Source organism: Mesoplodon mirus (assembly GCF_964341445.2).
Source record: "Mesoplodon mirus genome assembly, chromosome: 2".
NCBI lineage: Eukaryota > Metazoa > Chordata > Mammalia > Artiodactyla > Ziphiidae > Mesoplodon > Mesoplodon mirus.
The window spans coordinates 87,742,521-87,757,848 of NC_138977.1; the positions used below are offsets into that span (position 1 = coordinate 87,742,521).

Here is a 15,328-nt window from a genome sequence, read left to right on the forward strand (position 1 = left end):
AAATTCAATTAAGTTGTTAAGCCTACCTAATGAAAAAGAAAAATCAGCTCATGAAAATCCTGATAAATTGCATAACAGAGTCAGCAGTATTCTACGCCGTGGCTATAATTTTTTTTCTTTACTCCAGTCCTTTGCTGTTCTTTTCATTTTAAAATACTCACCTTCATTATGAAATTATACAAAAACTCCCCCCCCCTCCAAAATAAACACAGAACTACCCAGAAATACAGAACTATGGACACAAAAACTCCCTAGAAGCTTAGCATTTCACCAGTTGATATAGATCTATGTTGGGAAAAGCATCTGAAAAGCCTTGTACTGGATTCCTAATTCTGATGATTCTGTGATTCTGATCAAATTATATTCTGTGATTCTGATCAAATTTGAGACAGGTAATCTATAAGGTCTTACAGTGCCCAGATTTCTACTTTGAGGTATACAGTGCTTTTCACTTAGAGAACAATCTGTACCACATTTTCATTATACTCTGAAGTCAATTGCTGAAGTTGTGCTAATGTGTACTAATCTCAAAAGTGGCTATATGAACAATACACTTGTTATCCGCCATCAATATAGGAGAAACAAATATTTTGAATATGTCATCAGACTCTAAATAAATTTCCTCCATTAAAGAATGCAGTGTCTGCTGCTAGTTGATGGTTCATTAGCATGCATTGACTGTTCTACTATTTGAGTAACATTGCAGGTAAAGGTGAATAAGCTTATCTAGAGAGACAGTGCCTAGCATAGTGCCTGGAACGTGGTAGGCTCTGAATAACTATATGTTGAAAGAATACATAACTGAATGAACTATTATCAAAAGGAATTCATACAATAAGTTAAACTTTGGCTCAAAGCACAAATTTTCAAGTCAACTGTTAAGTCCTGTTTAGCCAACATATGGCAGGGAACACATTTTCCCTGGTCTCTGTCTTTGTTGCAGCAGAGGTTTCACTCTATTGGTCAGTATTTGTTGTGTTCCATTTTCCTTTTAAAAATGTTTCATTTAACAGGGAAAGTCCTTTTCTTGAAGATACTAAGAGGATCTCCAAAGGTCACCGCATATCATATCCGATAATTCTGATTAAGGGCAGTGCCACTGGGAAATTTAGGGTGGCTGGTTGATATTCATAGTGTGTATTAGAAAATGTCATAGTCTGTTTTCAAATTTCAACGCATAAATATGCACCATGGATCTCTAATAGCCCTATTTTTCTTGTCCCAACTTTCCAGGATGGTCTGTATCCTGTCTAATTTGGATGTTGAATTGATTCTATTTAAATCATCTTTCTGAAATGAAAGATGGCTCACTTTCCCTTCACTGAGGAATTAATTAACTCTCCCAATGACTGGCTTGAATTTTTTAAATGGAAAACTTACATGGAATTTTTATTTTAGTGAAGAACAACTGTTTATCTTTAAAAACATTTAAAAAGACATTCTGCATGAAGTTCGTCATCTTTTAGGAAATTATTATAGCAACAAAATTACATTAGACTTTCTGATTTCTCCATAGTGTCCTTAGATAAGTAAACAACCCAATAGACCATATTAAAAGCCCCAAATGTTACTGGAAAGAGAATGCGGGCATATTTGTCTATTTTACTTGTGCCAGATCCAGAAGGTGGTGGAGCCGAGGGAGCAGTAGAGGCTGACAACTTCCCAGAAGCCCCTATGCTATTAACCGTGGTCTTAATTCGCTCCAGTCTTGATCCAAACACACGCTGGGTAGAAGCAGATCCAACTGGAACTTGTCGGGGCGCATACCCAGTTCTCCTAGGTGGAGAAGGAGAAGCAGGTGGAATTGCTCTTGCGGCGGATATAGTTTCAGTTGCATTTGCATGGCTGAATGGGTTTGGACTGGAAGCTAAGTAAGACTGTGGTGTGGCTTCAGAAGATCCTTGAACAACCGTGGAAGACTTGCTCGAATGGTTTGCCACCTCAGTTCTGTTGCCAACATCAGATTCAGAGTGAACCAAGGCATTGGCTCTTTTTCTCATGTTCAGATTGGCATTTGAGTTCTGAAAAGGTATATTAAAAATTACATTGGCTATGTAATTCTACGTAGAGTTATACAAAATTTAAATGGGTCAAATAATTAAAAATTAGCTGTTTTCATAAAATAAACCTTTATTAATATACTATAGTCACTCAACTTGATGTAAAAGCTTAAAAATACCTAACTAAAAAAGGACATATATATATGTGAAACTCTGAATCAAACATCTGTTATTTCAAAATATTATCCATTCTTATAAAGTATTAGAATTTAAATCTATAGAAAGGTTAGGCTTTTAGGACTATAAGCTAGAGTTATACTTGATTTGACTTTAAGAATTCATGATGATAGCTGTACAACTTCTTTGTTGAGTTTTATTGTAAATAATATTCTCTGATATGCTGTATACATTTCAGTGAGTTTTGTACATGTTTGCTTTATAAACAGGAAGAAGTATATCTACTTTGGGCACAGAATAAAAACAATAATAACCATCCACATGTGTATAACATTCCTTAAAAAAAGACAGAAGCTCCAAAAGCTTTAATTTCCAAATCCCTGGGAATTATTTTCATAATCTTACATAGACATTATTATATAAAGTCTAGAAATCCTCATGCATTTTAGTTTTTCACCACAATTAGTAATGCAAATACAAAGGAAAATCATTTTGGGGACTTCCCTGGCAGTCCAGTGGTTAAGACCCCATGCTTCCAATGCAGGGGGCGTGGGTTCAATCCCTGGTCAGGAACTAAGATCCCACATGCCGCATGGCACAGCCGAAAAAAAGGAAAATCATTTTTAAATAATGTTGTATCATACATATAAACAGCATCACCATATCATTGCATAAATATCTGAGTTCAAACTATTTACCAATAAAGAGTGTTTAAATCAAAATGGAATTCACTATTTTCCATAAAATTATTTTATCTGTAGAACAAGACTGCATTTGAATACAGATGGTCAGTATTAAAATTAATTCTTATATTTTGACAGGCATGATAAATAACCATATAGCCAACTATAGACTGTCCATACTAATGAAGGAAAGTAATTGTTCAAATGATTCCCAAAATAATCATGTCTGTCTTTAGAAGATACTACGATTTTTTGCAACCACATTTCCGTCTTAATTGTGTTTATTCTAAGTAATATTAAGGGTATATTGTAATTACTTTTTCTACCCTCTTCCCCCACCATTTTATGAAATAAATGGTGGGTGAGGAGATGGAGAAGTAGAAGAGAGAGAGAGGAAGAACAGCTCACAAGTGAGTGAGTAAAAGGAGGCAGTCTGAAGGAATTTTATGGATAATATTACATACAATTAACTGTAAGCTCCCTTACAGAGAAGTGTTTATTCTACAAGTAGAATCTTTTTTCAATACTACACTTATCAAGCAGGTTGAAAGTGTTCAATCCATATCTTATATACTTGTGAATTATGGCTTCAAGTTCCCTGAGTAGAGAAAGAAGAAAAAGCCTCACAACATGCAGAGCCAAAGCAGGTTCTGAGAGGTTTAGAATGTATTCTTCATGTCAGCCTGAAGTATTCATCTAAACAGTTTGCAGCTGAACTCATGAGAAATTGTAGTCTAACATATGGCAGCCAATTTAGGTGGAAACAAGTGAAACCAAAATTGACATCAACCTAAAAGTTAAAGGTACAATTATTTACCCTGTACTTTTCCTCTACAAAGCACATGGTAAACACCACCTAATTAATCCTCAGATTTTGAGTCCCTCTTTACAGAAAGGGATAATCAATTAATTAGAATTAATTCTAAAATGTTATACACATGGTGAAAAATATAAAGAAGGATAAGGTGTATCCACAACATTTAAAGAGTTTACAATATCACTAGGAAGATAAAATGCACACCCACACATGACACAATCAAAAATATACAAAAAGTAAAACAGAATGATGGGTCAAACTGTGGCAAAATGCTAAATATACCAAGAAGAGAAGGGAAGGGAGTAATAAAGGACCAACTGGATAAGCAGGAGAGAAATATATATTTTCAAATATAGTCTGATATTTGCTCATTGCCCTCTTCTACCAAAAGTTGGGTTGCCCATAATCTTTAGAAACTCATATTTTCCCTCAGACTGAATTCTAAGAATTGGAGATTTCTACTTTTGGCCAAAATGGAGTAACAGGGACTGAATTTACTCTCCTGAACGAAATAACAAAAAAACTAAAAACATTTGTAAAACAACTGTTTTTGAAGATATTGGACATTAGACAACATAGGACACAATCATTGAGAGAGAAGAAAAAAACTTGAATTTGCATGCTGTAGACCGGGAAATGAGAATCCAGGAACAATCTGACAGATTACCTAAACTGAGGAGATGAAGCTGAGAAGGTGAGGAAACCAAGGTGGCTAGAGTTCACAGGAAAAGGTACCAGAGAAGCTGATGCCAAAAAGAAAAGTCCAAAAAGTCTGAAGAGTCCCCACTGAGAATTTTGCTAAGCACAGACCCATTTTTAAGTGTAACTACCCAAGGCAAAAAGAACCACCTGAAAGGATTAGAAGAAATGGTACCTAGCACATACCAAGCCAGGAATAGTGCATTTTCCCACCAGACATAATGGAAAATCTCAACATTCATGTAGCGTTTGGTAAAGTCCTCAGAAGGGCCTTGCCTCAGTAATACGGAATAATTACCCCCTAAGACTGCTCTAATCCTTCCTAATGCATTTTAAAAGTAAGACCTTAACAGATGAAACTAACTCTAAGTGACTTAACTGCATCCCAGAAGGAAGCACAAGAACACTTATAGGACCCTGTCTTCCTTCCCTCCAGATCAGAATCCTTTGGGAACATCCTGAAATCCCAACTGTGAATTATGTTCTAATATGGCTGATTGAATACAAACATGGAACCAATTTGTCCTCCCTCTCCATATTAATGCCCCTTGTAAAATGAATTTCCCCTTCTCCTCCCATCAAGAAATGGGCTCTATTTCCCCACAGACTTACTATGACTTTCTTTGGCCAACTGGATGTGGTGGAAGTGGGGGTGAGTTATTTCTGGGTCTTAGCTTTATGAGTCCTTGCTTGCTTCCACTCTTTCTCAAAACACTGCCACCAACACCACAAGAACAAGCTTGGGCTAGCCTGCTGGAGAGATCCTTTGGAGCAGAGCCAGTCATCCTAGTGAGGCTATCCTACATCACCCAATAGATAGCTGACCACTAGACACCTGTGTTTGTCCCAGCTCAGAAATGATGAACTGCTGAGCCAAGCCTAATCAAGATCAACAGAACTTCCCAGCTGACTCAGACTTGAAAACAAAAATAAATGTTTTTTTTTGTATGCCACCGAGGCTTTGTAGTTGTTTGTTATGCAGCATTATTGTGGCACCAGACAACGTATATAGACCAATTAAATCAAGGGCCTAACAGGAGCTATTGCCACACCTCTTGTCAGGGGAAGTTTCTCAGCCAGTCTAGGATAATTAGAGAGCTAGTTTGCCCAGAATTCATCAAAGACCATTAGGGGACCCTATTGTCTATTCCATGTTATTTTAAAGGGCCAAGATATTTTGCCCTTTATAATTCCATTCTTAAAGAATAACCATACTTTAAAGCTAGGAGAGATTCTAATGATCAACTTATTCCAGTTTCTCATTTTACGGTAGAGGAGAATAACAGCAGAAGTGTTATGGTAGATGAAAGTCATAGAGGGAGTGACCTACTGAGTGCTCTGCCATGTTGCACAGCCTTTGGAAGCACAAATGTGGATGAGGCATTAAGGAACTTGATAAACTACACCTATATATTTGAGTCAGTCAAGTATTTGTAATAGTCAAGTATAATGTTAAAAAATTATTCAAGACTTGGAAATGAGAAAGGAGTACAGCATGTCCCTGCAATGTCAGTATGAAGTACTGTTTAAAAAGTCCACCCAAAGATTATTAAGTCTCTAGGGGAAGATACTTGAGTTTGAGTTTGCTGTTTAATATTGGATTTGACCCCAAACACTGTGAAGTTGCATATTAACTTATAGATTCCTGTCCAGTAGAAAAGAGCCCCAAAGGTTATGGTTTTGATGCCCTGAAGGATATTAACTACTTCTGTATCTAATCTAGTAATCTCATTCTAGTATCCTTTTTTGAAAAAAATTTAATGGCTACTTATAGGCTTTTCTCAAAAAAGATTTTGAACCAGTTTTACAATTTAATTACACCTTAATTAATGAGTTAGATAAAACTTTGATACAGGTTCATTCCATATTTGCATGACTCATGTTTTTGATGGTTTGAAAATTTTATTCTGACAACATCCATTGCTATGCAAGTTATAAGTATCAAAGAAATGTAAGCAGAGACTTGAAGAATATGTCTGGAGAAAACAGTGATCCCAAGTCAAAGAGAGAGGGTCAGTCCAAGGTGGCCAGAAAAAAGAATCAATGAAGCACCAGACTTTATGAAAATGGAGGGAGCAGTATGAAGTGTGCCACTAGGATTAACATCTGAAAACAAAGGTCAAATCTTTTTATTCCCAGTTTTAAAGTATTAGTGAACTTCTAGAGTGTAAAACTATCTTATTAATCATCACAGGCTAATGCACACAGCAGGCACCTACTTCATTTTTTAATAAATTTCACTGAAATGGATATAGTACAGAGTCAAGGTTCTTTTTTCAAATTAAAGAGAAAGTGTCAGAAACTTTCTATCTGACCTTCAGCAGATTACTATTTCTTTGTTTATGGGCATATTTCTAGAATATTGCAGGTAGTACCTAAATTATATAAGTTATACTGACTCAATCACAAGGCTGACTAAGAATGCCTAAGAAGTCTCAACACTCGAAATATCATAACCAATATATGGAAAAGAGAATTAGACTGATTTGAGACTTAAATCTTTGTTCTCTGCCAGGCAGCCAAATGATACTCAAGTTATTTTACACTGATGTCTCAAGGTCTACTATGTAAAAAGTAGTTGGCATTTTCCATGATGACAAACCATGAAAGGATTGAAAAATCTGCTGAGCTACCTGGCACGGGACTCACTGAGAATAATATTCACACAGCCTTCAAGTTTTGGAACAACAAATGCGACAGTCAGAGTGATGTTATGTTTCACACAGAGTGTACAGTGGCTCCATCAGTATTCAGCACACACACTGGTTCCAAACAAGAAAAGCACCTAAGCTTAATTTGAATTTTAAAAGATGATTAAGTTTGAAATCATTTTGTCATTAGTCACAATAGTCAGATGCAAGGGAAACTGGTGGGATAGAGATGCGAGGTTGTAGATTCAAACATTAACAACAAATTAAAGCAGCAACAGGCAAACAGGAGCAAATCCAAGTAATTCGTCAATCATGACTGTGATCTGACACGATTTCTAAAGAAGTCTTATCAACTGCAAAAAGAAAATTCAACTCAACTAATTACTCTAGCAGCAATGAGATAATGTGACTACGACGAGGTTTGCAGAATGCAAGCTACATTCATATTGCTTGCTTGAGAAGCTAATGAAGTTTAATAAAATGTAATTTCACCCTTCTAAATTAAAAACAAACAAGGCTAGTAATGAACAGGTTTATATTCTAGAATATCAATGATTTACATACCAAAAAAAATCAATAATGCAAAGACATTTATTCAAGGCTGTTCTGACAGGGCTTCAGGGGTTAGCCATACATCTTATTTAATAAGGAAATAAACAACTATTGTACAGCAGCTGGAACAAAACCCCAAGGTAATGATTTACAGAGGACCATCAGTAGTGTTTTTAAAAGACGCTACCACATAGAAATGAAAAACATCCCCTACAAATAAACATGCTAAATATTTCATCAATTGTTACACACTGAACAACAAAATGTAGAAATGAAAATGCCGAGTTCTCCATTTACTGTATTTCATTTCCTCCCAATGTTAGCATTTAATTCAACATTTGGATTTCCATAAGCTATAGAAATATTACTTTCAATATCTGGCACTTGGATAAGAAATATATGTCTTCAATTTGGAATTACCAGAGAACAATGTCTTACAGAATGCATTCATTTTGTCTTTACATATTTAGAAGTTGAAAGTTTAAAATAGTAGGGTTTCTTGATATGCGATTCTGTAGTTAGTTTTGCTTCACAGTGATTCCTAGGGCTTCTTTTTATTTGCCAAGGCTTTGTATAAATACATGGCTCTAGGAGAGGAAATTTTTTTTGTCGGAGACTTCACCAGTCAGAGCAGAAGTTCTCAGCTTGATCAAGCAGACTTGGACTTGACCAGAATGCTACCTGGAAATGCTCCAGGAGCTATGTTCACCAACGCTAAGAACATAACACTGGAGAGGGTAGAGGGCAAAGCACACTCCACTTACTTTCTTCAAATGCAAACACTGAGCTGGATGAATCTTCTCTCGCTCAATAAGTGGCATTACAGTCACACCAAGTGTTTATAAGAATAACCTGGGATCAGTCTCAGGGCCTTTTTGAAGCAAGTTTTAATTATTAGTTATGCTATTGCCAGTCATCAGGAATCAGCAGTTGGGAAACACTGGCTAAAGAGTTAGGATTGTGGACCGTCAAATCAGACAGACTTGGACTCGAATACTGAATTTGCCATTTACTAGCTGTGGGATATGTGACACGTTGGTTGACCTCTTGAAACCTCAAAGTCCTTGTTAAAACAGAAGAATAACAGTAGCTCCTCATAAGGAATAAATAAGAAAACGCCTGTAAGGTGCTTAGTACATAATAGGCATCAAAAGAACATTATATAGAAATAATCCAGAAGGCAGATAACAAGATCCTTCCTCCAAAATAAAAAAGTATGTCACTCATGAACAAATCATCATAGACAAGATTTTAGAATATTTTTTCTATATTTCTATAAAAATAAGGCCACCGTTTTGAATAATCAGAAAGGTGGAGGACCACTGAAGCAAAGGACAGTCTGTGGTGAAGTCAGCCATGAAATGAATGTTGCTGGCTAACATAAGAATAAACACAAGGAAATATAAAATTCAATTAACAAAATTAAAATACATTTTAGACATTGTAAAGGTAAGGATTAACACTAGAGTAAATCCTATAACTGATGGTGTAAGACAAACATAAAAAGCTCATCTAGGATAAAAGCAACAGCAACAACAATGGTTAATTTTTACTGAGCGGTTCTTCTGCACCCGGCACCCAGCTCACATGCTTTTAACTACCCAGCTGCCACAACCATATGTCAAAGCTACATGTAGGAAATAACCTACAGCCACAAGTATTTCAATGTCCAGAAAATATGTGGGTTGTCTAAAAAAGGCATCTCATTGTATTAACGTATCACATCACTGATCTCTTTCTGGAACTTTCCACCTATCAGTAAAGTCTAGAAACTGGTAATCAGGGAAACAGCAAAGACCGGAGGAACTGTTGTAATCCAACCCTACAGGATGATATTCACACCTCAAGATGTTATGAAAAGACATACACAGAACACTGGTTCACAATTAGAACTTCAGCAACTCAGTTTGGCTGGCCCACTTTCTAAATGTAATGGAATGTTAAAAAGAATTGTATCTGTGGATATATTGGTCTGGCATTATTGGTCTGGCACTCTTTTTACTTTATATCTTTGTTCAATTACAGTAGCCAAAAGGACTTTCTTCCACATTTAAACTGGAAGTAGGAAATGGGACAATGAAGGACACCAGACTGGGGATAGTACAAGGCAACAAATGTCAAAGAAGGTTAAAAAAACATTAAGAGGTGGGTTTTTTTTGTTTTTTTTTTTTTACACTCCAAATATTCTAGTGTTTCACCTGTAGGGATAATCAGTTCAAGCAAACAAGACTTTAACAGAACATATGGCTTTACAATAACATCAATTTATCAACTAAGTTGTAGCAATAAATACTTAATCTCTACCAATAGACTTACATTTTTTGATCCGCTTTAAACAATACAGAAAACAGTTACCAATCAAAAACTGGTTATAAAAGGAACACCAAGTATTTCTTATTCAAAATCACTTTTGTAAGTTAGAACAACCAAAATAACACTTAAAGGGCATCTCAATCCTATAACTCCTCGCCAACCTGGAAGAAAAATGAATTCAGAACTTTGTACAAGGTGAAAAATGTATGAAAACTGCCTAATACTTTGGTCACGCTAATAATTGTCAAATAGTTATGTTTCAAATACAATAGATCTGTGTATTCACTTTTATAAAACTATTCTTACAGCCATTTTAACTATAGTATTACTACTATTATTACATGGGTGGCAAGATCTTATTTCACAGGCTACCTGTTATTTAGAACAATACAATATAAACATAGGCAAAAATTCTTGGTATTTGTCAGTGTGCAGTATTTGTACACTTCTGGGTTTCTCTGTACAACGTCTTAGACTCTAGAATATAAAGGTTGCTGGTCCTGATCCCTTGCAGAGTGAGTGCAGCAGCGGTGGCTCGAGGGGCTCCCGACGCAGCCCCGGACCCCGCACGGTGGCGCCTGCGGTCCCCGGTCAGCAGCAGCAGCGACGGCGGCAGCGGAGCACGCTCATCATACGGGGCCGTTAACCGCCGCATCGCCCGGCATGCTCTGCTGCTCAGTCCGCTGCTCTGGGCTGCTGCTGGGGGGCGGGGGGCTGCAGACTTCCCCTCTGCCGTCTCCAGGCTCTCCTCCACATCTTTACAAGCAGCATCTTGAGAGGTAGACAGTTTTCCTTCCTCACTTTTGAAGCCCGCGGTTTCTGTCTTGGCATCCACAGTGAGGCTCAGAGTTTCCTTCACGCCGCCATTCATCACTGTCTCAGTTACCTCGTCTGTACTTTCTGCATCCTCCTCTCCGTCAGAGCTGGCTTCCATGGCCACGCTGCCTGGCGCTTCCGGCTGCACTGCCAGCGCAGCCACACTGGAAGCCAGCGGGCCCACTGGCTCCGTGCTGGTCTCCATTTCCACTGGAGAACTGCTCCTTAAAGAGTCTTTTGTACTCAGGGAAGACGCGAACTCGGAAAATGAAGCCCAGCCTGTCTCCTTAGTCGGCACCGGCTCCTCTGCGCTCCAGACGTCAGAGCCCACAGAGTCTAAGGGAGCCCCGTGCGCTGTCTCCATGGGGACATCAAAGCTGGCTGACCAGCTGGGCGGTTCATTCAGGTCTACCTCCATTTTATCCTCTGTGTTGGCACTACTGGATTCAAACAAGTCTTGTTTTGCTCCATCTTCTTCTTCAGAGTCTGTACTTTCCTCACTGTCTGTACTCCCCGAGCTTGATCGTCTTTGGGATTCTGGTGTAAATGCAATGTGTTTTTCCTCCCAGATATCTTCCTCATCAGAGCCACCATCATCAAACTGCTGTATTCTTTCCTTACAACATGCTTCAAACAAGGCAATATTTCCACTTTCATTTGTATTGAGAGTAAAGTTGATGTCTGATACCTGATCAAAAGAAACATTGCCAATGTCATCTTGATCTGCAAACTTCTCATCGTTGAAGCCAAACTGGTCAATAAAATTGGACGTCATTTGTTGCATCTGATAATAAGAAAAGGCTAGATCTACCGTGTTCCTCTTGTTAGTTTCTCCTAAGGAGCTTGTGCAGAACGTCTCCCATCGCTCCCTGACTTTGTCTGGGAAGATCTTTGATGAGCTGCTGTACTAAGGCTCTGTTGGGGCCCTTATCAGTGCTGTGCACGATGCAGTTGGCTATCCTTGTCAGGTGTCCCATGTAGCCATGCCGTCTTCCTCCTTCAGCTTGTTTCTTCTTGTTCATTTCCCAGGCGTCAAGTATTCGTCCTATCAATTGACATTTTTGAAAGAGATGTTTCAATAACAAATTGTCACCAGTGGAGTCTTGATCAGTAATTGTGCTATTTTCTGTGTTTTCAAAAGGACTTGCAAGAATCAGTGCAATACAGATTTCCACTTGTGTGTGTAAAAAGTTATTTCATGTGTATTTGAAGAACATGTCCAATATGACCCCAATGATATTCAGCTCCATAAGGTCCCCATTGATACTGCTGGTATTTGTTTGGAGGAGGCTGGATATCAACCTAATCACATTCAACCGGGTGTTGCCCAAGGGAGGGTCCACGTAGTCTTCATCACACTTTTCTTGGGTGGCTCAAGCAGGAGTTCATGAAAAGATCCAAGTCTTCCTTGGATGGCTTCTAGAATGCTCTTGTTGACCGAACAAGCTGAATGACTCATGCCTGGTGGGCAGATCTCTATATGGCCTTCAAATGTTGGCCGCCGTGTCTCAAGTAAAGCCAACAATATCTGGACTGCGCTGACTACGGCCGATTCATTCTTCTCCTTGTGGAAAATATTTGATAGGAGCTGCTCTATAATTTCTTGCTTTTCTAGAGTGGCAAGCAGGGGGTCTGGTTCTGTACTGTTCTGAATTTGTAACATCTGGTCTCTGCTCAGGCGAACAATTTCACAAAGTGACTGTGATGCATTTGAATGCCGATCTTCTTCTTGCGATGGATGAACTATTTCCACAAGCCTCTGGATAATTTTCTCCTCATTTAACCAATTCAGCACGTCCTGCCTGGGCTGTGCGGGCCCAATGCATGTCAGGAGCCTGAGCAACAAGTCCATGATGGCTGATGTTCCTATGTGCTTCATAATAAGGTCCACAAAGTCACATTTCTTCTTTAGGAAATCCACAATCTGTTCTGGTTTTCTGCTGATAAGAATACTTAGCACCTTGCTGAAGAAACTGGCAAGTAGTGGGTTCAAGGGGGAATCGTTTAGGAGGAAGCTATACAATTTCATTAGCAAGGATTCATCTTCTCCCAGTCTATCATTCATTTGGGAGACATCAGAAGTGAGCAACTCACAAGATATATTTGGATACTTGTATCTGATCTTTTCATCCATGTCTTGAGGTGGTTCTTCAATAATGAATGAGACTAAATCTTCGAGGCATTCTGCTTTTAACAGGAACTCTATAAGTTTGCGGTTCTGAGCTTTACATTCCTGTAAAACATCTTCCTCATCCATCAACTCCTTCAGTGTTACATCTTCTCTTTCTAGAATTGTGTCTATGTGGGATGATGAGTGAAGATCAAATTTCCAAAACATGCTGCTCTTTCAAGCCAAGTTTAAAAATTAAAAGAAATGTTTTCTTTTCTGTGGCTCCTTGCCCATTACAGGTTATCCTGGCAACGGTTGTCTTCCAATTTACTGCATTAGCAGATTAGCAGAATAAAGTGGGATGGTCGACATGAAACAGAAGTTCCCCTGGAGGTGCCCGCGACTCGCCGCTAGTTGCGCTCAGGCGGGAAACGCGCTCATCGACACCATCAGCGAAGCGCCCAAAATGCATTAAGAGGTTTTAATCATTGTTATGGACTGAATTGTGTCCCCTTTTGAGGGGGGTACTATATTGGAGATAAGATCTTTAAGGAAGTGTGATCAAATGAGGTCATAAGAACGGAGCCCTGATTAGATAGAACTAGTGTCCTTATAAAAGAGGAAGAGACACCAGAGAGTTCTTTCTCTGTGTCATATGAGGACACAGCAAGAAGGCAGCAGTCTGCAAGCCAGAAGGAGAGCTCTCACCAGAAACCAAACCTGCCAGAACCCTGATCTTGGATTTTCTAGCCCTTAGAACCAAGAGAAAATATATTTCTGTTATTTAAGCCATCCAATCTATGTAATTTGACTAAGGCAGCCTGAGGAGACTAAGACAATCATCTAACTTTAATAAATTTAAACTTAAGACACAATTATCTTAAGATTTTTAAATAGTGAATGTTAACCCTCTCAGGAAAAAAATAAAACCTAAACAAACTTGCAGCTTTCTCTTCTCAGATATTTTCTTTGTTTCTAGTCTGTTCTCTCTTCTCCAGTATCCTTTTCTGATAACCCCAAATCCTAGGTAGAGTTAAGATACTAGACACGTAGAGAAATTGAGATGCTTTTGACAGGAATTAAGCATTGATTTCTTTGTAATATTTTTACTTGTCCTTGGTGAATGAAAACACTTCCATATATCCACCAGGGGGCATCTACATCATCTTTCTAAACTGTCTAAGTTGCCTGCATATGAGTTCTCCCAGGATACCTCTTGAGTTCCTTTCAGCTTTTCTTCACCCAAATCAGAGGACCTCAGTTAACTGGGATTTTCATTTAAACTTCTAATTTGGACTTAGCTCCAGATCCTTCTTTAACTACCCAGTATTTTTTCCCTAAATATTTTTGCCTTCCTTGCCGATTATGACTTTTATGTCACAGTGTGTGTACATGTGTTGTGGATTTCAGAGCATGTGTTTGTTTAAATATTGGAAAAATGTCATTAATAACAATTTATAACTTCTGTTCACATTTTATATTAAGAATACTTTTTAAATCCTTAAAAGTAGGGGTAATATAAGTAGATATCTGATAAAATATTGCAAAAGAAATCTTGCTACGTTTTTGAATTCCTAACTTGGGTGTCCAAATAAATTCATTTTTTAAAGCAATCATCCTATGGAAATGATTTGTTTCAGCCTTAAAATATTCAGAAAATTATAGTTGAACTTAGAAAACATTTGGACAATGTTTTTTTCTTAATATAGACTTGATATGACTTTATCATAATGAAACTGTGCTATAATAAATAGCCATCCAGAAAAATTCAGATCCCTGCCAACCCTATAGGAGGCTGGCATAGCAAGTAGTCTGAGTCATAATTTTATCTGCATCAGCAAAGGCAACAGGGGCAATGTCTAAAAAGGAATAATTTATCAAGGCCAGATCTTCATTATACTTCTGAATGGGGGGAAAATTCCAAAGCTCAAGAATTATCATCCAAGTCATTTTGTAAAATCATAGCTGTGCTGTGTAAGGAAGTCTTTGATGAGCTACAAATCTTACCTAAAGGGGGTTGAATTTCTTTGAAATATTAGATAATGTTTACCTACTGAATCTAAACATTCATGATAGCTTTAATAGATTTATTTTTAGGAAAAAAGGCTCAAGTCCCATGCTTCATCTCTTGCTGGAAGTGAGTAATAGAAGATCCACGTTTAAGCTCAAAAGCAATGAAGGACTTATTAAAGGTAATGATTTACCCAATTCATTCATTCATTCAACAATATGTATTGAATGTCCAATTTTTCAAATTACTTTGTTGAAACTGGGAATACAGAGGTGAAAAAGTGTAGGCCTTGCAACTTCTGCCAGGAATTATTAAAAAGTTATAACAAGTGATAAATGCTATCAAGGAAACTTTTTTAAAATTAGGGAGTACATGGCATAGCCTGATTGCTGGGAGAGCCTCTTTGTGAAAGTGACACATAAGATGAAATTCAGGGATAAGTAAGGGGGAAGAGGGACTGTGGGGAAAGGGAACAAAGTGCCTGGTGGTAGGGGAACAA

The 15,328-nt window shown here is 37.9% G+C and overlaps 1 protein-coding gene and 1 pseudogene across 7 annotated transcripts in view; both read right to left on the bottom strand.

The window, feature by feature from the left end:
* Window positions 1-1,487: 1,487 nt before the first annotated feature.
* GABRA4 (gamma-aminobutyric acid type A receptor subunit alpha4) overlaps window positions 1,488-15,328 on the bottom strand; it is a gene marked incomplete at both ends in the record, with an annotated part of 66,060 nt that continues 52,219 nt past the window's right edge. For all 6 annotated transcript variants that reach the window (XM_082611040.1, XM_082611039.1, XM_082611042.1 and 3 more), the window contains one exon: window positions 1,488-2,021. In XM_082611040.1, the coding sequence (XP_082467166.1) occupies window positions 1,488-2,021 (534 nt within the window). The remainder of the gene's footprint in view (window positions 2,022-15,328) is intronic.
* Window positions 10,522-13,281, bottom strand: LOC309798305 (serine/threonine-protein phosphatase 6 regulatory subunit 3-like; annotated as a pseudogene). The gene has a single exon. The product of its transcript is annotated as a serine/threonine-protein phosphatase 6 regulatory subunit 3-like (transcript).